Here is a 25000-nt window from a genome sequence, read left to right as displayed (position 1 = left end):
ATATGGGCTTCGACATAATTTTTGAGCATCAAATGAAGGTCAAATTCAAATAGTTGCCACATCAATTTTATGATTTCCAAATCTGTGCACTGAAGTATGCGAGCCACTAGTGTACACTGCAGCATGCTGTATGTAAGGTAAATACTATTGCAGCTTATGAATATACTTCACTTTTCTAAAATTTGAATGATGAGGCAGTGTGTTACAAAGAAGAGAATTTTGCTGTAGCAATAACATTTAATTTTGCTAGGGGTATGGTGTTTGGTGAAGAAGACTAAATAACTGGAGAAATAACAAAAGGAAGCAACCACATTAGTTGTATTCATACTGTGCACATACAATTACTGTGAGGCTAAGACAAGAACAAATAACAACTCTGTACTATATGTGTGTAGTATCATTAACATCATTGCAGCCATTTCATGGCCGTCACTTTTAATTTCACAACTTTTTCACCCAGGCTTTTGAAGACATCATGTTTAGTTATGTACTATTACCTTGCCATTATTGTCTGCTCAGAGCTGCTTGGAATTATGAAAGTGTACACACACTCAGTTGTATTATATATTTAAAGGGCCTTGCCTGTGCCATATTACATATTCAGTACCGTCAAGAGCCCATAAGCACCACAAGGCACAAACATACCTTTGGTGAATTTTTGTACTGCTGATCTCTTAACCCTTAAACCCACATAGGCCAGAAAACTAGCCCCAATATGCATGTCTTGCACAAAGCGCTGTAACTTTCAAAGCATCCATCCTATGGCTACATAATCTACATCATTTTACTTGTAATGTAGCAAGGATGAAAATGATACCAAGGGGTTTTTCTCTAACGTTAGACATTGAGGCCAAATCTAGCCATGTAAATAACTTTTTTGCTAAGGAAACATGCAAACCCTTTACATACCTTTGTAAAATGATCCATAACTTAATGGTGGTTGCTCCTATCAACTTGAAACAAGTTCTGTTCAGTTCACTGTAAATTTTTCTATCCAGCCATAAGCCTATAGGGTACTTCTTTGGGACACAATCTATTTGGTTGAAATATTTTTTATTGTCCTGTACATCTGGTCAGCTATCATATTGCAACACTGTATGTGTAGTGTGGTTTGTTAGGTCTATATATTTACACATGTGGTTTCCATGGTGACAGATTTATTGTTTTTCTAATGCAATATTGTTTTGCTATAACAAAACATAAGAACTTGAAGGCTATCATAAGATATTTTGTTGGTTTACTTCTTTAACCCTTAAACCCACAAAGAACTTTTGTATTACACAATATGGGCATGTATGGCAATGTTAGGTGAGGTAACTTAATTCTTATAGCCTAAAACAACACATTGTTCAAAAGTCTGTTCACTGGGCTACTTAGAGAAGGTTAAATGAACACTGTAACTACAGCGGCTTACCTGTTATGAAGCGATGAACAACAGCGAGTGACATCTCCGTGTTTCAAAATTCTTACCATGTCTTTAATTTCAATTGTGGGTTATCTGTAGTGAAATATTTTGATTGAAAATGGGCAGATAGAATAGTGTTATTTGCCACTTGTGAGAAAAGATTTTGAAGTGCCAACCTCTAGTTTGTATATTTTCTCATATACTATGGTGACTTGTATATGTGACTGGATAGGTATTACATGTATTTGTGTAGCTTGTGTGTCTTTTAAGAACATGTACTGTTGTAGGACTTCAGTGATGATGGAGGACATTCTCCTAAGAGACCAGAATCACTGAAGGTATTGTAACAATGTGTACGTGTATCTAGAGGCTACAAAATACCAAGTTGAAAATTGATTTGACCTTTTAAAGAATTAGCCAGCTGAGCATGTGCGGTAAATTTGACCACTCCAATATCCACCTGTTACAATGGATGGAGAGTCAAGCATGAAATATCTGAGCACCAAAATGAGTGTTCAATTAGAGTAGTTTGACTGATCATGTTAGAAAAGTGTATGCTCTAATAGAGTAACTGGACAGAATTTTGTGATGAGTATTACCAAATTATGGAATTTTTGTGATGAGCTGGCCTGTACAGGACAAACCTTTATATGTCACAAAAACAATTACCCCATGGGCTGTATAACATATTCAAGAACTATTGTTTCTCTGGTGTGATAGGCAGTGTGTTGAAGTACTCTAATAGAACACACACTTAAATTCTGGTTGACAAACTATATACATACTCTAATGGAACAGCCACAATGTTGCAATACACTTTAAATGGTATATCTGTATACAACTGTGTAGTTGCAACTGATAAACTAGCACTGTAGTCCACCACCAGCTATTACTGCTTTGCACACTGTTACATTTAGAAACAACTGTTAAATTGTAGACTTTCATCATAGCTCCCTATGATTGTGCAGTCAAGATACACGTATTAATATGCAAATATATATACTCTATGTGTATAATCACACCTCAGATCAAAGGAGCTGGCCAAGCTACATTCAAAATGTAGTCCAGTTGGTGACTTTGCTTGGGCTACATCTGGGCAGCAATTATAATGTTATAGGCATTAAGGCCAAAATCAATTGCGGGCTTCGATTAATACTCACGTGGTTAGTATGCACAATTTGGATTTTGTCATGAAAACCACTAAGATGGAGAGCATTTTGTCACCCTTTCTATCCTACGAGTTGAAAAATGTTGGGGCTAAGTGAGAACTAGTGCTATAGCAAGTGTTTCCACACGTTTTCAAACACTGATAGCATGATATTACTGAAATAACCACTCTACAATCAAGCTATATGTATGTTGTGATGTATTACTAGTACAAGTACAGTACTTGTGTGTTGTGATAAGTAAGGTTCAAGATATCCCGGTATCTGTTGTGTATTTCACTTCACTTCTTAGGAACAAGATTTCTACCAAGAACCGGAGCCTGTTATGGCTGGAGGCGTTAGTGTGGCATCACAAATGGCTGGCAGAAAAGGTAGCTAGTGTTTGATTATGTCAACCATATTGTTTAGCTAATAGTGGTTGTAGGATTTTTACTGAAAGAAGAAGATAGGAAAAAGCAAAGAGAACAGTCACGCACAATTGTGAAGGATGGTAGACCTAAAACGTAAGTTTTAATTATAAACTTGACTGTTGACTTTGTTAATAACCAGTTGTATGCAGTTTTAAAAACTGTCTAAAGTTGGCCTTATTTTCCATTATCTTGCTATTGTCTTCAGCAATGATATTTTATTTTTATTGTGTGTAGCCACAGCCAAAAATTCTGCAGGCTTTTCCCTCTATGCATTGAGAGTTTGTCTTTAGCTGCAAAGGTTTTTCTGGTATGTATGTACAGATAGTTATACCACAAGCATGAGTGCTTTGCCTGATATATACTCCCAGGGGTCACATGTGAAGGCTCCAACTAACATAGTCTTGATAAAGACTCACACGCACGCACGCACACACGCACAGACACACTCACGCATATATGTATGTAACATGCGATGTTGTTTGATAGATGATCGACCAACAATCACTTGTACTGGCATGGACTGTCACTACAATACTACAAGAGCAGAGCTCAACAAGAAGAGCAGAAATTGTTAAGACACATGATCAAGGTAGCAAGTCAGTGACTGACTACACTCACACTGTATATTGATTATGAACGTCATTTGTTGTGTAGAATACTTGAAGGATTTGAGAAATTACAATACAATGTTTGCCATACTAAGGTGAGTATAGTGAGTGTGCATGTTGTGTGTGTTGTATGTACGTGTACAAGTACATCCAACTTGTCTATGTACTAATTTGATGTACTAATCCTTTAGTGGTCTAAGTCATTCACTTGTACAAAGATTAAAACCAACATGAGAAAAAGTTCCTGAAAATATCGTAAAATGAAAAAAAGTATGTTGTGAAATTTGTACATGTGATATGGTAATTAATTTGTGATTTCTTATAGGATTTAGAAATATTCATAGACCCCACAGGAAATTTTGTAAAATGCTGTAATCTTCTTAAAGTATCTGATCATCCATTAATACCATATTTTTCAGTGGCCAAGAAGGGTCTCACATTCATCTACCTGGGGAATGACTCAATGGTTGAGAACATGGTATGTAATTTAATTGTGTGGTATTAACATGGATACCTTTACTTGCCATAAATTGTCCTTAGGTCAACCTTGAGAAGTTGAGAATGATAGCTTGAGAAGTGAAGAGCTGCAAAATGTACTGTATGAAGCCAATGATGGTAAGAGAACCGAGTAACTGGTGACTGTTCTATTAGAGTATTTCACTAGTGTACTACACACATAGCAAATACAGTTCACCACTTCATTAACATTAAGTACATTGATAGTACACTTGTGTTCTTCCCAATAGCCTCCACCAGTAGAAGCTGTGATGGTACATCTGGGTACCCCACCCAAGTCATTACACGGTTCATTGAGAATAAAGTTCAAGAGTCCTACAGCTTATCAAGCAACTGTCAATAATCTTAAGAGAGTTTATACTCAGGTTAGCAAGTTGTTAAGATTTATTATATAGCCTGCTTTGAGGTAAAGAATTTTATTCCATTTGCTAACACAACTATGATTATGCCAACTTTTATATATTCACAGCATCAAATGAGAAAAAGAGTAAAAGCATACGTGGAGGAACCTTACATAATAACTGATGAGGGTCACCTTGATGTGTTGTTTAAGATTTTAATGACAGGTTTGTCAAATTCTAATTAATGCACACTGAATTTAAGTTGCATAAATGCTATGGTTACTTATGGAGTAGAGCAGTATAATGCCTAACTGGATCTATAAGTACTTTAGTTTGTTGATATTGTTTTAGTTTGCACCCACAAGAAATCAGACAAGAAACCAGAGAGTCCATCGGCAAATCACAGTCACAGAACATCACGGCAAAGTTCCATACCCAGCAGTATACCCATGTCTCCCAAACAGGGATCAGTGTCTTCAGACTCACCTCCACCATCACCAAAAAAAGAAGACCAGTACTCTAGGTATGTAAATGCACTTACAGTACGTTACAGTATTTAGTATTTCAACATATTTAACATTTCACAGGTCGCAGCTCCAAGTTAGTTTCACTATTAATGGAGGCAACAAACCCTCTAGCAAAAGAGCAGCTTCTCGTAAGTTCTTATAGTATACCAGCAGTGTGTGCTTGTATAGTATACTGATGTCCCATATATGTAGCTAGTTTAAGAGTAGTGTGGCTTAGTAACAAAGTGAATAGAGGCTTGAGTACTATATTAAGCTTGAGATCACACCCAAGTTGAGTTGGGAGCTGAAGAGAACACTAATAACAACTGTAGCAGAAAGTTGAATAGTACACATCAAGTCAACATGTAACAGAATTCACTAAAAGAAAAAAATGAGGCTAGTTGTTAGAGTAACAACATTTTGCTCAATTGTACGTTAGTGAGGAGTAGGCTAGTCTCAACCAGACAAGTTTTTCACATGACACTTAATATGGATTAGGGATCATAAGCTGACACTTATGATCTCTAATAAATAAGTACCCTGCTGGGAAATCTGTCTGTGTGTATGAGACTATATAATTGTTGGTAAACAGCACAATGTTCTCTGCAGCTGATAACCTGTATTAAATCCCATTGTGTGAGAGTGTGTCAGAGTGCTGCACTGTGTGATAACTAGACAGAGTGGCTTCACTACTGTACAATAAGTTAGTTGCCATCCTCATTGTTATTACACTCGTCCTCAGCTTCACCTCATAGTAACAATGATGTCACCCTCATAACAGAATATGTGACCGAATTTTGGAAAACCGTCGATGTACACACAACAGTACTTTTGTAATAAAACGCATTTACAAACTATGGGTAAAAAATGCAAGCTCTAGAAAAAAAATTGTGCAAGTTTTTATCGTCTCGCGGTGAGCGAATTAAGCCTCCAATGGATAAATCCTGGGTATCATCGTGTTTGCCTGTTCATAGGGAGTACAAAAATCTTTGTTTCATCTCCATACACAAAAAGATTCCAAAGTTACAGACGTTTGTTTATGTTGCAATGACGAAAGAATTTACCGACGATCATTTTTCCGTGAATTTGCCTTCCTTCTCGAACACAGAAGCATGCCTGGGGAAAAAACTATACCTTGGTGGATGCACAAATTCGTGGCGAACACAATGAGCCAAGATTCAATTCCGTACGTCGTATCGGTAAGTTATGATGGTTTATGTAAGCACCTGTAGATTCTTTTCTCGATAGCTTCTGTACATGTCAAATTATTTGCTCGTCCGGCTGTCTAGTGCTGTATTTCCAACGCTGCTTAACTTAGGAAGCTGAAACTTGGCTAGTCCATTCCTCTGTCCCTGTAGAAAACAAAGAACAAATAAAATGCATTTTGAAAATTGTGCGGATATCGACGGTTTTCTAACATTAGGTGACATATATAACTATAACATATACACCATTTTGACTATCACATATAGCATTATTGTGAATTTTGATTTCTCTTTTTTCTTTACAGCTAAAATTTGGGCACCATTATAATCCCACAGACTTTTTTGAATGCAATCACAAAACATCAAACATGTCATTTGTACATATTAATATACTATTTATTGTCAGAGTGTCCTTATAGTTGTTATTGTATAGAGAAGAAGATATGTTAGCACTATTATAATATTGTAATATAATGTACCGTAATTTGCTTTATTTTTGTGCAAAAATTAAGTGATTAAAATTTTCGTTGTAAAAGTATTTTTGTATGATTTACGTGAATGACTGTTCTATTAGAGTAGTTCAATCTTTTATAAAAAAAATTGTACAAGAAATGTTCGTACAAGTTTTTGCATATGAAAATTATTTTACAACGAAAAAAAGCTAATTATGTTATTTTGTATGTATGTCCTAAACAACATGTAAAACACACACATACATTCATTCCTGTTGTAAAATTTTGTTTTGTCTCCTTTTTTAATGTGATTATTGATGTTTATACTTTATAATAATGTTCTACCACAAGCTTGTGAAGGGCAGACATACACAATTGATATTAAAATGGTTGCGGTTGGCGGCTGGGGGAAGCCCTCTAAAGCTGTGTACGTGATTAACCCGCAACTTTAGTTGGACGTGAGCGTGAAGTTGTAGCACCATAAATTATACTCCGTACGTCTATGGTAGCACTGAACAGATCAAGAGAAGCCGTACTTGATTAAACAAGTTTCACTCCTCAAAGTGCGCATCAGGTAATTGTATTAGTATGTACATTTGGTACTCATTGAACTGATCGGTAGAACTGTATTATTGTCATAATTGTATTGAACTCTCGCGTGACTCGGACGTGGTCACACGCATTCAGCCTTTCTCTCACTCTCGCACGCACGCGTACGCAGTCATCAATTCACTCCTTGGCAGTGGAGGCGGAAGGTGGGAGCTGGAGCCCCCCAACTTTCAGATGAGAGGGACAGAGCTCCGCCAATAATTGCCTTGTGTGATTTACATGTGATTAATGTCGTGGTTTCTAAACTGGCAGCATGTAGTGGAAGGATTCATTGTATGTATGTATGTTGTACGCATAGCCAGACCCTTTTCTTTCTTTTGTGTGGGGGCGGGAAAGAAAAGAGTATGGTGAACATAGTATAGCATCGTCATTGGCCTATTCCGAGATTGACTGTGCAGCTTCTGGATTGTTCGTGGGTGTGAATGATGTGTTTTGCTAATCGTTGCATCATTTGTGTTCTGTTGCCATAGATATAAAGCATGATCATAGATATACATACTAGTACCTAGTCTCCTGCCCAGACCCCACCCACTGTATTGAGTAGGGTCTGGTGACAAACGCTGGACTTTTGGGCCCTATGCCATTTTTCTTTTCCCAATCAGACACTTTAATTCAGCTACAATGCAATTTGATAGGCTAGAATGACGAAGTGGAACCATGGATATGAATGCTTAAACAATATGGTGGTGGGCCCAAAAATGTAGCATAAGTCACCAGACCCTATTAACGCAGTGGATTACAGTACTATAATTTATTGTGATAGTTATTGTAAATATTTTGACAATAAGTGATAAAATGATAAAACATGTACAAGTAGACACCTCTTATATAGTTACTTCAAGTCACAATCAAGACTACAGAAATTCCAAATCTTAAAAAGGTAAGGAAGTACAACTGTACATAAGTGAGTCAAGAGTTTGGTAACAAGTCAACCAGCAGTTGGAAGTTTATATTTAGAAAAACAAATGCATCTACATTTTCAGGTTTAAGACAGCTTCGTAGATTGGTCACTGTAAGCCCAGCTGTTGAAAACAGCCTTTCACTTGCTGTTGATGTAGCTGGCACACATAAAATAGACATGGCCACTCTAGACAAGTGTTTGAATTAAGTTCATTCATCTTTCACCATTGCAAGGGATTTGTATTCTTGGTAACTACTTTCTCAGCAAAATACTGACTGACTTCATCTTCACAATCATCATAAGGATCATCATCTCCTTCTTCACCAAGAAAAAGTGCAGTTTTAGTCTTCTTCTTGCATGGCGACTGAACTGGTGCAACATGTACTGAGTCTGTTGATTCCACCAATTCTGTCATCAGCCTTGTAATCTCAAGCCTAACATCATCCTTCAGCTTGTCATCCAAAAACTTCAAGTTACGGAATCTTGGATCAATAGCACTTGCTAGCACTAGTATTTCAGTAAGGGGTAAATAGTCAAGCCCCCATCTTTATCGTAAGGCAATAGAAACCTTTGTTTTGAACTCCTTAATGCAGGAGGAAACATCATCATTGACTTCCAGCTTCGTAATCAGCCCATGTACAACTGGCAGCACACCAGAAATTGACACATTATTTTCTTCACTAAGAAACACCGTAGCAACCTCTAGATGCTCCAAAACCTTTGACAAATCCTCCAGAATGACCCAATGTACTGGTGACAACTCTAGGTATCGATACTGATGTTATGTCACACTCTCATCAGCAAGCACTGCAGTCAGAGGCCACCTGTTGTGCAGTATACTCTGTATCATGTATAATATACTATTCCATGTAGTAATGTAGGCCTGCTGCATCTTCGGTTCAACAGACATTGCTTCTTGTCATCTTTTGAGTTCAGCAGTGGCAAGAGCACTGTGCCAAAAGTGAGTTACTAGCTTCTTTGCTTCACCTAAAGCTTGTGAAATAGCAGTGAGACTCAAGCCTTCCTCAATACAAATTTGCAACCCATGTACAGCACAACTGTAGTTCTGTCAATTACCAGTCTCTTCATGCAATTTGTCACCAGCCAACTCCATGTTTGAGCACTGGTCATGTACCACTGATAGCAGGTGTTTCTTCTCCAAATTGTAATCTGCCATCACCTGTTACACTTTCTTGACAATGTTGTCTGCTGTATGGTGCTCAGGGAATGGAGATGTTGCCAGAACACAGGTAACCATATTCCATCTGCTGGTAATAAAGTGACAGGTAAGTGATAAGTAAGTATCATTGGCTCGACTGGTCCAAATATCCATTGTAAAAGCAAAGAACTCCACCTCTGTTTGAAGGTAATCTTTGATGGCAGCTTTTCCATTTGCAATCGGTAAGTGTCTATATAGTTTAGGTGTGGTAGTAAAACAAACAAATTGTATCTTTTTGGCTACTTCTGATGATTTAAAGTGATACGCATGTGATCAAAAATTTTGTATTTTCCTTTATGGAAATAATAGCAATCTTATTTGTTTGATCTTTGCTCACACAAGTGCTTTAACTTTGTGGATTGTCTTCCTTGTGTGGTCTAGTAGTTTATGTTGACGTTGTTGTTTGGGGCTGGCATTCATACTGTATCAGCTGTTGCCACCATTGCATTGGTAGTAGCCCTCTAGAGAGAAGAGTCAGTGCTGGTATAATAATGATTGGTCACCTTGAAGTTGGGGATCTGTGTAACAGCAATCTGAGTATGCCATAGGAGGTAGGACTGTATGCTACTTTCTATAATTGCATGTCAGTATTTCATGTGAATTTCAATAACTGCATGTAGTACAAATATAAAAATGGGGTTTTGTAGGTCTCAGTAGATGTTTAGTTAGCAGCTTCAAAGAAATCTATGTTGATTTGTTAGTGCCCCTAGCAAAACAATGATTATTGCCAATAAAGTCTTGTGAAACAAAATAGCTATTAAGCATTGTAATGTATATACAAGCATAGTTTGCAGGTTTTATACTGCAACTATTGAGACTCACATGAAATACCAAATAGTAATATGGCATTACAGTAAGCATCACTCACAATGTATGTCCTACCTCTTCTGTGACTGCTGTGGTAGCTATTGACAAGTCTTTACTGTGTACTACAAGGAACTGGATTGCATTGATGAAGGTACATATTCCCAGTTGAGAGTATACAAGGGGTCATTCAGTGTTTGTTGTGTCACTGTTGGTTCCTTAGCAAAGTAGGACTAACTGTTTACAAGTGTAAAGCTGACAAGTCGATGTCTTGAGCTTCTCCATCACTGTTCTTCATACCTGTACGAAGACCACGTGACCTTTATGGTAGTGGAGAGCGTGTACGTATGTGTGTGTGTGTGGAGGGTGAAAATAGCGACAAAGTTTTGAGGATCACAGGTTTTAATCACATTATCCTCATGTCTATGATCCTTTGACATCTAAATGACAAATGAAGGATATAGGGCAAGTCTGTTTGAAGTCATGTAGAATTGTCTCCTCACCAACTGCAAAACATTATTAAAATTTGTCATCTTAATTATTCTTAAAACCTCAGTAGGCAGCTTTGAAATGAAGTAGATGTGTCTGATGATGTAGCTACTAGAGGTGTACCGATAAGGATTTTTCAGTTGTATTGATATCCAATTAATCTGTACCTAAAAGAGCTGATACTCATTATATAGCTACTGATTAAATTATTGTATATTCTGTAAAGTGTAAATCAAATAGAGCTACAGGTTTAGCTACTGCATGATGTATATTCTCAAGGGAAGATCCAGGACCTGGCAAGGGGAGGGGCACAACAGGCCAAGTTGTAGGTGGTTGGGGAGAGTCAGCTGCAGATTCTCTTGTTAGCTAGTTGCTGCATTTTTGAACCAGCAAATAATACACCTCTTAGTAGTATCTCACTGTTGATTTTTACCATTTTGGCCTTTGCAGATGATTGTGAAGTCTTAAAAGCTGTTTAAAAGGTTCTGAATGTCTTAAACAACAGCAATACGATAATTATTTTTAGAGGCACTTAGCACACAAAAAAAGTGCATGGTGACAATTTCATAGCTAATTTGACTTTGGTTTCAGGTGAATTTGTAATAAATGCTAATGAAAAATGCGCACATTGCATGAGTTATATAAGCTGATATATGGCCTGACATAAAGTTTAGTATTTTAATCAGAAGTATGGCTCCTCCACAAGGTGGGGGGGGGGGGCATTTGTCCCAAATGCCCCATCCTGGATCCGTCATTGATTCTAATGATTCGTAACATTGAGAAAATAGAAGTGATGTAACTTTGCTATATTGCACAACTACCTATGTTCTATTACACAACCCAGAAGGCACCACAAAAATAGTATACATTCAGTAGGCACCACAAATATTTTAATACATGCTCCCTTGTCCAGATTACTCTGTGTTTTGATTAGTTACCAAGATGGCTGTTATACACAGATCAGTATAGCTTTCCTGTGGTGTAGTTTTGTTCTTAAAGCGTAACAGCTACTGTTCTGGGTAAAAATATTTCAGTACTTACAGACGCACTCGTATGGCTTCTCATAAATTAGCGTTTTATGGAATTGTATAGAGAGGGTTTCTCAGTATTTGTTTGTAGTGAGCAAAAAGGCTTTTCATAGCTGTTACTCATATTTGCCATGCTGGCAAACTAATTGGCTCACAGACCATTTGTGCCCATTTGGAAGACACATATCAGCAACCAATCTGATCACACTCGCGATTACCGATCTGATTGTTGGTACATTTCTAGTCCAGTGTCTGATGTTGTTGCAGTTGTAGAGACTGACAGATTCCTCATTATAACTACTAGTGTCCGCCATCTTTACTGTAATTTTGATGTTTCGAATTCCAAGAATTGCTACAAACGAATTCGAATCAAACACGAATTCAAATATTTGGTATATTCGTTTTAGCCCAAATTTTAATTAAACCGGGTCACATGTGGGTCAGATCGGGATCCCATTCAGATTACTATTCTGGTCAGTGGGTCAACCGGGTCAACAGTACTGACCCACTTGCAATGCTGATCTGGGTCAACAAACCAGTTTTTATCTACAATGTGTTGTTTTGTATTAGAGAGTGGCCGGTATACATAAAATCCTTTGATCTTAGGGGAGATATTGAGGTCTATAAAATCCCTTAAGAGACCTCTGGAGAGGTTCTCTAAAATGATTAGAGACCTCCTATCTCCAGTTAAGGGAGTCACCACCAAGCTAATGCTCACTGATCTGCTATGCCTCCTCAGGAGGCAGAGTAGATCAGTGATATACAAAATGTAGAAAGTGATTGTGGGTTTGCATTTTGTGCAAGATATGATGACATGATGATGTTTTTACTCAATCCATAATCAATCTATGTGCAAGTTTTGCCTACTTTTTAAAATCCTTGAAGATCCTCATGGTAGGTCTCTAACTATTACTTACGAACCATCTATTTGTTGAACACTGTCCTTTAAAGATGGGACCCATCATGGGGGAATTTACTAATTGTAGCCTACAATGTATGCTGTGGTGATTGATGTAATTTAGCTACCTACATTTGATAGATACACTTTGTCTTATCTGTACACAATTACTGCATGTACACTGAATTACACAGTACAATACAGTAAAGCCATAGAATAATTATTGTATCATTTGAGTTGCTACTGTATGTGATCTGTTTACTGTTATCGTGTGTAATATTTTGTTATTCTTCACATTATAGTGAACAATGTCAGCAGTGGAGGTGAAGAAAGCTCAAAATAATTTAAGTTGTCCAGTTTGTTATCAACTGTTCAACAACCCCAAGTATCTGCCTTGTTATCATTCCTACTGTGAAGGATGTCTGGAGAAGATGCAGGTACAATCCAAGATCATCTGTCCTGAGTGCAGGAAAGAAGCTAAGGTTCCTGCAGGAGGAGTGAAGGAATTTGCTACCAATTTCTTCATCAACCGACTGGTTGATGATTTGATTCTGAAGAAGAAAGTGGCTGGAGAAGAGAACGTCAATTGTGACGAATGTGATGAGGATGATCCTGTGGTGTCATTTTGCCCTGACTGCAATTCTTTTTTGTGCCATGCTTGTAATGACAGTCATAATCGCCAAAAGAAGTATCGTAGTCACGGTGTTGTACCATTAACTGAACTGAGATCAAACAAAGACCCACCAGCCATCCAAGCTAAGGTGAAGATCCCACTTTGTAAGGAACATGATGAACAACTGAAGTACTATTGTGAGACATGTGATGAACTGGTGTGTATGTATTGTACTATGAAGAAACACAATGGCCATGATCATGACTCAATGAAAAACATGGCTAGTAAGCACCGGTCTCAGTTAAAGAAGGTCACTACTCCAATAGAAGGAATGATCCAAGATCTGTCTGGTGTACATGATAACATCAACAAGATGGTGAAGAAGATAAGAAAACAAGGTGATGGAGTGAACAAGCAAGTTGATCAACATTACAATGAACTGGTTGAAAAACTGATGAAGCAGAAAGATCAAGTGAAGCAACAAGTATGTGACACAGTGTCACAGAAAGAGAAGGCACTTACAACACAACTTGATGAAGTGGATTCAACACAAGCTGAACTTGTGAGCATGAAGGAACTGAATGATGCTCTAGAGAAGAGCTCTGACCAAGAAGCATTGTCTGCAAAGAAGCAAGTGATTGATGGTATGCAGCAACTAACTGAGAAGTACAAGAAAGTGAACAAACATCCTGTACAATCAGCCTCAATGAAGTTTACACCTAGTAAAGATCCTTTTCCACAATTTGGTTCTTTCTCTGCTATTGTAAACCTCTGTAGTTCTGAGGTAGCTAATCTTCCTCAATCCATCATTGTAGGTAAAAAGGTAGAAGTCACCATCATCACCAAGGATAGCAATGGAGATCATTGTTCCACAGGAGGTCACAAGGTATTTGTCCAGTTAAAATCATTTACAGGCAATGTGACTGTTGGGGAGGTGAGGGATAACAATGATGGTAGTTATGTGGCTTCATTTGAAGGTGAGCAAGTTGGAGAGGGAAAGTTACATGTGTCCATAAATGGTCAGGAAATTAAGGAAAGTCCCTACAGCATTGTGGTTAGGAATTACCAAGCACTTAACCTGCCTAACAAGATAGTGAATAATAATGGTAGCATGGGTCAACTCTGGGGTGTTGCATTTGGTAGGAATGGAGTATGGGCAGTAGTTGACCATACCAACCATTGTGTGTATGTATTTGATGGTCAGGATAAGTTAGTTAGGAAGGTTGGTAGCAGTGGTAGTAATAGTAGTCAATTCAGTTATCCTCTTGGTGTTGCATTTGATAATGACAATCACTTGTATGTGACTGATGGTAATAACAACAGGGTCCAGAAGTTTGATGTCAATGGTAACTACTTGTTACAGTTTGGAGGTCATGGTTCAGGTAATGGTCAACTACAGGGTCCACTAGGTATCACAACACATAATGGTAGGGTATATGTGGCTGAGTGTAGTAACCATCGTATATCAGTGTTCCAGTACAATGGTCAATTTTGCATCTCTTTTGGTTCTGATCAGTTAGGTAATCCCTGGGATGTAACAGTTAATATCAATAATCAGTTGCTTGTTGCTGACCATAGTAATCACTGCATAGTCACTTTTACTCTTGATGGTCATTATGTAGGCAAGTTTGGTACACAAGGATTTAATAGGGGTCAGTTGAATTATCCATATAGTCTTGCCACTGATGTGAATGGTTTCATCTTAGTTAGTGATTATAATCATCGTGTGTCTGTCTTTGACCATGTTGGTAACTTCATTCATTGCTTTGGATCAAATGGATCTGCTAATGGTCAGTTTAGTGCTCCTGTTGGCATAGCTCTTAGTCCTAATGGTAGCATCTATGTTAGTGACCACAACAACAAAAGGATTCAGATCTTTACCAACTACTGACCTTATAACAATAATGTGTTTATATTTTACAGGAAGTGAAGTGACTATGTAAACTATACACTAGTAGTGTAACACTAACACTGTTGTGTTTTGATGATAATTGTATTGGTAGTTATTTCATTTTATTTTTGTTTATATTTTGTGGTTATAATATTCCAATTTTTGTAGCTAGGTTACCTTTATGTGTAATTTATTCTGGTTGTTATAGTTACCATCTTGTACAACACTACACTACATAATATTGTAATGATTTGTATACATCACATTATTGTTTGTATGCCATATTTGGATGTTTGTTTCTAAATTAATTAATTAAAAATGTTTTAAACTTCACACTTTCATCATTAGTGTACTCTTGTAACATCATATCAAAAGAAATAATAGCACCAACGTTAACCATGTGTATGAATGAGGCAATAATTAACTACAAATCATATGGATAGGCCTGAGTCAAAATAACATGCCTTAGAATTTTACCCAAAATGCTTAGGAAGTCTCAATCTATATAAATTATATTAGCTACTTTTAAATTCATGCATATATGGAAATCAATGTAAGCAAGAGTTCATAATAAATTATTATGAACTCTTAATGTAAGCTCCATAGTTTGAAATATCCACCTAGTACGATAGCATTACACTGGCAGCTGCCTATTATACTGGCTAGGCCTGAGTCAATTTTTCCAAAAATGCTGTCAGGAATTTCCCTAAATTTTCACCTATTATACTCTTCAGCTGTTCCCATTATGCTTGCATTATGCTCCTAGGTTATAATTAGCAACATTTAATCATTGACTGCTCTATTAGAGTATTTCACTACAAAGTGACTGTTCTATTAGAGAGTATCGATCTAAGAAGCTATGTACAATGCGTTTGAGTGCTCTAATGCAATTCACAGTTTCCACTGGCTGCTCTATTAGGGAGTATTGATCTATTTTCAAGGAATTAAGCTCCATAGTTTGAAATATCTACCTAAAATGCTAACATTATGCTGGCATAGCACTCTATCCTATTACACTTTATAATAATGTGCTGGCATAATACTTTATGTAGGCCTAACCCTGGGCCACATTATATTAATAAGCAATGTACGTATAGTTGCATATTCTTATAACTTTTTGCCTCTATGTAGCTACACTTGAATCAGTCGAAGTCGGCCACACAATAATGACATGAACCTTAATTAAGGTGACCTATGGAATCATTTTGCTCTCTCCAAGTGTCCAATTGTTGGTTACAAAAGTTCAGAGTTATGTGACTCGACAGTCAATAATACCAACTGCAAAAACTGGCATAAACCATTGATGTGCCACGATAAAATTTAAGCCTGTTGATACATATCTGTATAAATAGGCCATCTGTTGTTCAACTAGCCATTCTGCTAATAATATTATTGTCATGCACAAAAATAATGATCTCATCTGTCTTAAAATGCAGTCATGGACTGCTGCAGCTGGTCAGTAAAATTAATTATTGGCCCAAAGGTGACTGGAATAGACAGGTTTTATGTATACTGTACTGCAAACTAGTCAAGCTTGAGCTGTCAATAAAAACAAAATTCACTGTACCAAATACTGAAGTGTCTTGTGGACACCAAAAATGCAGACACTGCAATGTTACTAGTGATGTCCCAACATTTTCATGTCCTGTGGACACTTCAGCTTTTACAGTTTGGGACACAGTTTCAGAGGACAAGGTACACGTGCAAGCATGATGTGTGCACTGTATGTATTCTGTGACTAAAGGTATACACCTGTCTGGCTGACTTTTGGGCTTGAACCAGCTAGGGAACTACGAAGGTGTTGTGATCAATATTTCTTGTGGGAATTAGAAGGTGCAAACTTTCATTATAGTATATCATTATAATATTATTATAACTGTATGTGTACATGTTATAATTATGTAAAATGTTTTGTTTTTGTAACTCCAACGGCTTAGCTGATTGTTGAGAGGTCAAAGTAATACTCATTCAATCTAACCAAATTTATATGCTTGCATAAATCTTTAAACTTAACAGACAATCAGCTGGACTTCTACAAAAAGTAATCTGTGCCATTCAAAGTCTATAAACTGCAAAAGCTTTGGATGGCTATGGAGCATGTACAACACTGGATTTCAGTTTTATTAATTGTGTCCTGAAGGATACAGAAGGAGAGGGACATACCCAGGCTAAGATGTAAAATGTCAGAGAGAAAAAGTCTAGATTGGCAATAGAGTTGTCTAGTGTTAGGCATTCAATTTATTCAAAAGTTGTAACACGTTAAATATCTTGTGGAGTATAGAAACTTTCAAACTAGTACATGCATGATAGTGATGGTTGTAAAGTTTTTTGTAATTACCTATGAAATTCTTTTTGTACACAACTTATTATGAATTTAGCCACTCATGGTTGTAAATATGAACACTTCTGGTAAAGGGGGTACTCTTGTGGTTATTGTCACTCCTACAAGTATATCTGTCAAGTTGTGTATGGAAGTAAATACTAAACTAAATTACTATAGTACTATTTGTGTGTCAACTATAGAAAGTTACAGTTGGTGAAGTCGTAGAGAGAGCTGTCCAAAAGATTCTCCAGATGACCTCCTCCAAGATTTCAGATGGCGTGTTGTGATGTCTAAGTCAAATCCATTTAATATGTGCCATTTTATCTGCTTAGGAGTTACTGTATCACGGTGGCCAGCATGGAGGGACCAGTCCATAACTCAGCACTAACGTATACCATGCACACACTTGGCTGATTTGCATGTTGTTTGAATCAAATAGACAAATTCACTACTACACAAAGTTTTAATAATTAACATACAATCCTCATACTTTGGTGCTATAGCTTTGGTGTGCAGTGTTTAAAGATAGAATGTTTGTAGTTGTAATGTTTTGAGAAAAGAGACACGTTGGCAGCTGTCATACAAGAAGAGGTTCAACAGGTGAGAGTGAGACATGTCTTAGAGATAAACAGTGGTTATCTTCATTGTTGATCCTTTAGTAAATGATTGTGGAGAGTAAGAGACCTATAGATATCAAGTTAGATCCACAAGTCATCACAGAGGAGTTTACCAACATATAGTATAAGTCAACGTTGAAACCGGGTCACTACTGCTGACCTGGATGACCCACTGACCCGGATAGCAATCCGGGTCAGACCCAGATGTGACCCGGATTGATTAAAGCCGAGACGTGTTTCGGCTAGACTCGGGCGAGCGAACGAGTCTACATTTTGAGCGTTTTGATTCGTGTTGAGTAAATATTGCAACACCAAAAAAAAAAAAAAAAAAGGTCTTCACCTACTGACAATAGCTACCCCTCACTAGTCTCGCGTGGCCAGACCACTTTTTTCCGTATACTGGGTGGGGAAAAAAGGGTCTGGTGCAACTCCAATAGCTGTTTACTTCTGAGCCGTCCCCACATTCCAGGGACGCTAATTGAATAACATTGGTCACAAAGGAGGTGCCATGACGTCAGTAAACTACGAAGTATTCCTACACTACTGCTCCGGTTGTGAGTCTTGTTACACGATGAGGATTAACTTTCAAGACGCTATAAAAGAGACATCGGAGCAAATTAAGATTCGTTTAAAGGATAAACAGATCTCTAGTTAACTTACTGACGTCATGGCACCTCCTTTGTGACCAATGTTATTCAATTAGCGTCCCCGGAATGTGGGGACGGCTCAGAAGTAAACAGCTATTGGAGTTGCACCAGACCCTTTTTTCCCCACCCAGTATACGGAAAAAAGCGGTCTGGCCACGCGAGACTAACCCCTCACCATAGATACCCTCAGTTTCGTGCTACATACTGCACTTACTAACAAATAGGCGTGGCTGAGCATATGTTGGTAATGCGATAAGTGGGCGTGGCTCACGAAAGAGCTACGCGATAGCGTTTATAAGTTCCACGTCGTCAAACGAACAATTTCGTTTCTCACGTGATCCAATCCGGGTCAGACCCGGATAAATTGTAAACCGGGTCAGACCCGGATGACCCGGAGAAATTGTGACCCGGATGACCCGACCCGGTTTCAACGCTGGTATAAGTGTGGTATAATGTACATGGTCAATTTTTGTGTGTATTTTGAAGGATTAGTATGATTTGTACTCTATCCACAAGGACATGCAGTAATGCTGTGATAAGTTAATTATGCTACAGTAGTATCTGTTTATTTCTAAAATTGTATTTCATAAATAGTGTCAATACCAGAAGGTGTTGCCTTGTGTTTTGAAACTGTATGCTTGATGATGACATGACTAACAATGTTGAGAGAGAGGTCAATAATTTGAAAGTTATCTTTACTGGTGTAGCAAGTGGATAAGAAACGATCTGACAAAGGAGCAATGCTCCCACTTTCATGGCTACACATGTACATGCTCAGACACACTTACACTCTCTGGATATGCACATGTATAGTGTAAGTCGCCAATTATCGGCAGGTATCAATTATTGGCACTTGTAAACTATGGAGCTACAGGGTATATGGAGGTTACCAAGTTCCACAATTAATGGGCTGTTATATCCTCTGAAACATTTCTTAGAATCATTTTCATTCGGTGATTATTGTTGTTAAAGCACTATACAAGCTATGCTAGGTAAGCGTAAAAATAATTTTATATTAGAAATCAGTACGTTTTTACGTCTAACCTGAATATCTCTTGAATGGCTGGCCTCATCTTTGTAAAACTTCTGTGAAACAGAGCTATCCAAGGACTGCATCTCCCTGGTTCTCCCATAACAAATTTCACAAAGAACCAACAAGGCATCATGGAGTTACACACAAAATCACACACTGTGCCGATAATTGGTCAATCACGAAAGTATAGTTGCCGATAATAGGTACCCCATGCCGATAATTGGCACATGATAGGCATTGTGATTTTCCTTATAACAAGATGTTCTCTCACGTGAGATAATTAAAATTTGGTGCGCTAAGAAATGAAGGACTACTCTGTTGAATGGTTCAAACCGGAAGTTCATACATGTAGCAAGGCAAATACCTTGAGAGCAGCAGATACCAAATTGGCAGCTCACCAGCATTCAACTTCCACCATGCACTCAAGGGGATCAAACTGACCACTGATGTCACATCAGCTGTTTTTGCTAGGTATTGTAACAAATCACTTTGTAATGATGGTATTCGGTGTATAAGAAATGGAAACACTTGTAATGTATCCACCGTTTCATCATTGGATAAGTCTTAAGGAGTGAAAACAACTGCTTTAAACGTCTGTAAACTAGTGGTGCTAAGTTGTCGACTGAAGTATATACAATGCCAGGCTGCATGCAGTTCTTAGCATGCTGTCTAAGCCAGAGGTGTAGCAACAATGTAGGCAGGTGAGGCAGTTACCTCACCAAATATTGATGACTGAAGTCACTGAACTGAAAGCTACATTGGACCTTTTAGATGCATTGAAAGCTTGCATTAATAATATTTATATGGCATTTAGTAAGAGTCCATCCATAAGAGGTTAGCTACTGAGGTTTTCAGAAACTGATCAGATTGATATACTCTAATAGAGCAGTCACCCTAACAGAGCACTCACCCTAACACAACAGTCAAGCAAATTAAACTACTTAAATTGCCCTCACAATCAATCTCTAACTTTCCTAGGGAAGCATAAGCCGGCCCAGACCCCCTGGATTGACATGTTACCAGTGCTATATACATGGTCTGAGCAACATGCATAAAATACCACAACGTGCATTCTATGTAATTACCATCATAGTAGAACTAAAATTACCTCCACATTCAGTCCTGTAGCTCTTAAGTTTCAAAATTTTCCTGGGCAATGCCCCCCCCCCCCCCCCCTAAGCTTGAGCATGTTACGCTTGCTGATTGTACTTACACACTAGAGTACGTGCATCATTCATAATATTGCAAGGTCTGCCTCACCTATTTAAAATTTCTAGCTAAACTCCTGTAAGCCTTATTTCCTTAATTGTGTGAGACCCTTTCGGACCCTTTTGATACATAGTTGATTACTGTGTTTGATGGATGACCGATCTCCACCTCTTTTTCCTTTTTCTACTCAAGCCTTCATTCAGCCATGTCGAAAATGTAGCGGTCTGTCTATACTCTTAACTATTTATACTGCTCACGTACTCCAGTACAGTTTGGCGGCAGCAATCAGCTTCACCAGGATTCCCGTCTCTGGTGCTCCTAATCCAATTGAAGAACACCAACTAAAGTGTAAAAGGAAACAAAAAATTGTCGCTCGCCTCTTCGGGTACTGTATTATTATCAATTTTTCCAAAGATGAGGCAATACTGTGGTACCAACGAATTCTCGTCTGGGAAGCGAGCGTCTCTTAACATAGCCTTGCTCATGCTCGCGAGTGTAGTAGCTGACTGGATCTGTAGGTCACTGCGTCGTGATCGGCTCGAAGGACCATGCATAAAGCATGTACCACGGAATAACTGATAACTTATGACTTCAGTGCTACTACTAGTCTCGTGATCAAGCGGCTGGGGACGAGACTATGATACTACATCGTGGTCAGTCTCAGCTTATAGCACCGTGGCGTGTGATAGGTGCTCAGAGTCGAGGATCTTTGGCTGTTGCGAAGGTTGTCGTTTCGTGTTGCAGATATCGACACAATTGGTGAGTTGCCGTGGTATCAGTGGTGTGTTGTTAAAAATTAATTGTAAAACGTAAGCAAAGTTCATTAAATTAGCACATACCATGACAACATATATTTTGTACAGCTGAGTCTCTATCATGATAGTATAAAATTATTGGACACTGCACCAGGTGAAAATTTTACTCAGTGCTATATTTGAAAGTTTTCCAGAGATGACACTGTAGTATCCCAGTGTTATCTTGATAATTTAAAGAACTTTTGGGAAATGCATATTTACACAACATGGGCATGGCAACACTGGATGGGATAACTTATGTTGCCTACAACTACACACTAGTTAATAGTCTGTCCACTGGAGTAAAAATTAAATGTACACAGTAACTACAATGGCTTACTTGTTATGAAGCGATGAACAACAGTGAATTGCATCATGTTCTAAAATTCTTGCCACGTGTTTAATTTTGATTGTGGGTTTACTCACGTGAGTCATATATGGCCTGATAAAAAATTTAACGGTGAATCAAACGGAAGTTGTTGAAAATTGATAGGAGCAACCACCATCGAGTTATGGACAATTTCATAAAGGGTTTGCATGTTTCCTTACCTAAAAGTTATTTTCATGGCTAGTTTTGGCCTCACCATTTAGTGTTAGGGTAAAACCCTAGGTGTGATTTTAATCCTTGTTACATCACAAGTAGAATGACATAAACTGCATAGCCATAGGATGGATGCTATGAAAGTTACAGTGCTTTGTGCAAAGCATGTGTATTAAGTTTAAATCCAGTGTTGTGAATTATACAGGCTTAAGGGTTAAGGAGGTGGCTGCAAGCCACTTTGTACCCAGTTGGCACATTAGGGGATTTTTCAATGGCCAGTTTAGACAGGTGACAGGTGACAGGTTTTTCACAGCATTTAATGTCATACTTAAAGGATATATGAAACCAGAAGCATATGAACACAGAAGATTTAACCATGCAATATTTATATAGTGCAACATTGCCTTACTTGGACAACACAAATCCACAAGTGTAAGAATTTTCACCTTTGGTGCATATAAGCTCCTGATTCCATAGAATATCTGGAAAGATATTTTTCAGGATATCCATTTCATCTCTACTACAGTGGAACCTCTCTATTATAGGCATTTGGGACCCAGAATTTTTCATCACTTTTTGCTGTACTATAGAGGTTTTCCTCTTTCAGAGGTATAAAATGTATTAGCTGTGCCCCATCTACTAATTTCACATAAAACAAAATTTTTAAATGGGGAAGAGCTTAATGATGTTATTATAACATGTAATTCACTCAAGTGGTAACCATTGGATTGTTGCTTCCAATGTTCACTTAGAAGGATCAGACAAGGTGATGGTGTATGACTCCCTGTATGACAGCATTGATGACAGAACCCAGGTGATCATACATGAATTGTTTGCCAAACATGATGTTGCCAAGGTTCATAAACAACAAGGTGTCAGAGACTGTGGAGTTTTTGTAATTACATTTGCCACAGTTATTTGTTGTGGACAGGCTCTCCATAAGCCATTCCACCAGGAAGCAATGTGTCCACATTTAGTACAGTGTTTTGAAGGAGGTGTTTGTTTACCTTTCCCTTTAGCCTTGGGGAATGTAGCCAGACAGGTTGTCTGTGATTTTTTCACACTTTGCACTTATGGTTATGATGCAATCTTGTAATTGTATTCATTCTATTCTAGAACTGTCCAGAATTGTATTATAGTAATGTGGTTTGGCAGTAAAATTAGATTATGTTGAGTTTTCTTCAAAGTTGCTGAGCTATATAGTTAGCTGTCAAGATAGATTACCACAAATCCAACAATCATTTAAATTGTTCACATAACTACCTAAAAGTCAATACAGTTTATATTCCAGAAGTCAATACTAAACATATTGCTCCTATAAACAATTACAGTTCAAGAACACTGGTAATACCTACAGCCCGGAATCCATTTTTAGCTAATGAGTTGTTACTCTGTAGATACTGATAGACATTGAAAAGCCATTCAGCTCCAAGTGGCTTAAGTATACTTGTACATAAATCCACAGGAGTGAAATGTCCTGGTGCAGTTGCCCGGTAAAGCTTTTCTGCCTCATGTGAGTACCAAATCTGAAACCTTTTCCTTAAGAAATCTTTTGCGGCTTTATTGATGAACAGATTCATTGGCTGTAGTTTGTCTGTACAATTTGCTGGTACCTTAACAACGACATTATATGCTTCAAGCAATGAAAATATAGCTGGAGTGAGTTGCCCTTTGGGTTCATCATAGATTGCAAGTGCTGTGTGGTTTGGTTGAAGCTTCTAATATTTCTGCTTGGCTGTAACATAAGGAATAATTATTTTATGAATGTATTCCTTCATCTTCTCATTACTGCAGTGGTTTGGAGTAAACGTTATGTTCCAGTCATTTGGAAAGGCATATCTTGGTAAACAGGCTGTTGTCTTCCTTGGTAAATTAGTTGCATGTTGTGGGTCTTCACTGTAGTCTCGCCAGCTGCCAAAACCATTATAGTGGTGACCATTCCTCCAGTGCTACATGTGGCATAAACATATAGATTGCACCTGATTATCTAGTGTGTCACCCGCAAGTAGTGGCCTACCCCATTTTCGGTTAGAAAGAGTAGTTACGATGATTCACCCGATTGAGCAAGCTGTCTGTTCTTACTAAGCCTTTTAACCTCTTCATAATACTTTGATTTCCAAGTACTAAGTGTGCTCTCCTTAAGCTGGATACAGAACTCCTTGTTGTAGTACTCAATTTTTGCCTTGTTTCCGTTGTCTATAACCGATTATTTGTCCCCATAACTGATTGATTAACCGATTAAATTGTGTGACATTGTAACAGCCAGTATTTTAGTATCTGGCTATCCCTATGTAACAGTGTATCAGTTACAACTTAACAGAGTAGTAGACATCGTATAAGTTATTATTTTTATCCCTATGTATGTAACAGTGTAACAGTTACATGTAACAGAATAGTGAACACTGTATTAAAACTTATTATTTTTTATCTCTATGTAACAGTTACAACATAACAGAGTAGCGGATGTCGTATAAGTATTTTGTATCCCTACATACGTAACAATGTGACAGTTACAATGTAACAGAGTAGCAGACATTGTTTAAGTTGTTATTTTACCTGTGTGACAGTAATAGAGTAACAGCTAAAATGATGTTACAATGTGTTTTAAAACAATTTTTGGTCCTATATCTTGCCACACATGTTTACATGATATGTTGAGTGTAGCTGATGATAGCCATTCCACAAATGACAATGTGGATGAATTTTCTTCAGATTACATGGCTAATGGTATTGATAACATACCAGTATAGTTTCTTCATTAGTGCAGGTCTCACA

General features: G+C 37.8%; 3 protein-coding genes across 9 annotated transcripts in view; all 3 read left to right on the top strand.

The window, feature by feature from the left end:
• Positions 1 to 15354, top strand: part of LOC136259174 (tripartite motif-containing protein 2-like) — a 58753-nt gene extending 43399 nt beyond the window's left edge. Inside the window, exons 1-2 of one of the 3 annotated variants that reach the window (XM_066052622.1) lie at positions 7039 to 7172; positions 12860 to 15354. In XM_066052622.1, coding sequence (XP_065908694.1) covers positions 12866 to 15061 — 2196 coding nt within the window. In that variant the 5' untranslated portion in view covers positions 7039 to 7172; positions 12860 to 12865 and the 3' untranslated portion in view covers positions 15062 to 15354. Of the gene's footprint in view, positions 1 to 7038; positions 7184 to 12859 lie in introns of those variants that run through there. The other 2 variants (XM_066052621.1, XM_066052623.1) reach the window with 2 other exon arrangements.
• LOC136259180 (rap guanine nucleotide exchange factor 2-like) overlaps positions 1 to 25000 on the top strand; it is a 117282-nt gene that overhangs the window by 50675 nt on the left and 41607 nt on the right. For 2 of the 4 annotated variants that reach the window (XR_010703234.1, XM_066052639.1), the window contains exon 12: positions 4336 to 4470. Coding sequence is in view for 3 of the 4 variants with exons in the window: in XM_066052639.1 (XP_065908711.1) it covers positions 4336 to 4470 (135 nt within the window). In the remaining variant the exon portion in view is untranslated. Of the gene's footprint in view, positions 1 to 4335; positions 4471 to 4574; positions 4672 to 4797; positions 4970 to 5033; positions 5102 to 5561; positions 6949 to 25000 lie in introns of those variants that run through there. The other 2 variants (XM_066052636.1, XM_066052637.1) reach the window with 2 other exon arrangements.
• The window catches only part of LOC136259184 (uncharacterized), a 40386-nt gene continuing 40253 nt past the window's right edge, over positions 24868 to 25000 (top strand). For both annotated transcript variants that reach the window (XR_010703235.1, XM_066052645.1), the window contains exon 1: positions 24868 to 24952. The gene's annotated coding sequence lies outside the window, so the exon portion shown is untranslated. The remainder of the gene's footprint in view (positions 24953 to 25000) is intronic.

This window comes from Dysidea avara, chromosome 6 (assembly GCF_963678975.1).
Source record: "Dysidea avara chromosome 6, odDysAvar1.4, whole genome shotgun sequence".
In the NCBI taxonomy this organism is placed as follows: domain Eukaryota; kingdom Metazoa; phylum Porifera; class Demospongiae; order Dictyoceratida; family Dysideidae; genus Dysidea; species Dysidea avara.
Note: the sequence above shows the minus strand (reverse complement) of the source record. Positions and strands in the feature narration are given on the sequence as shown.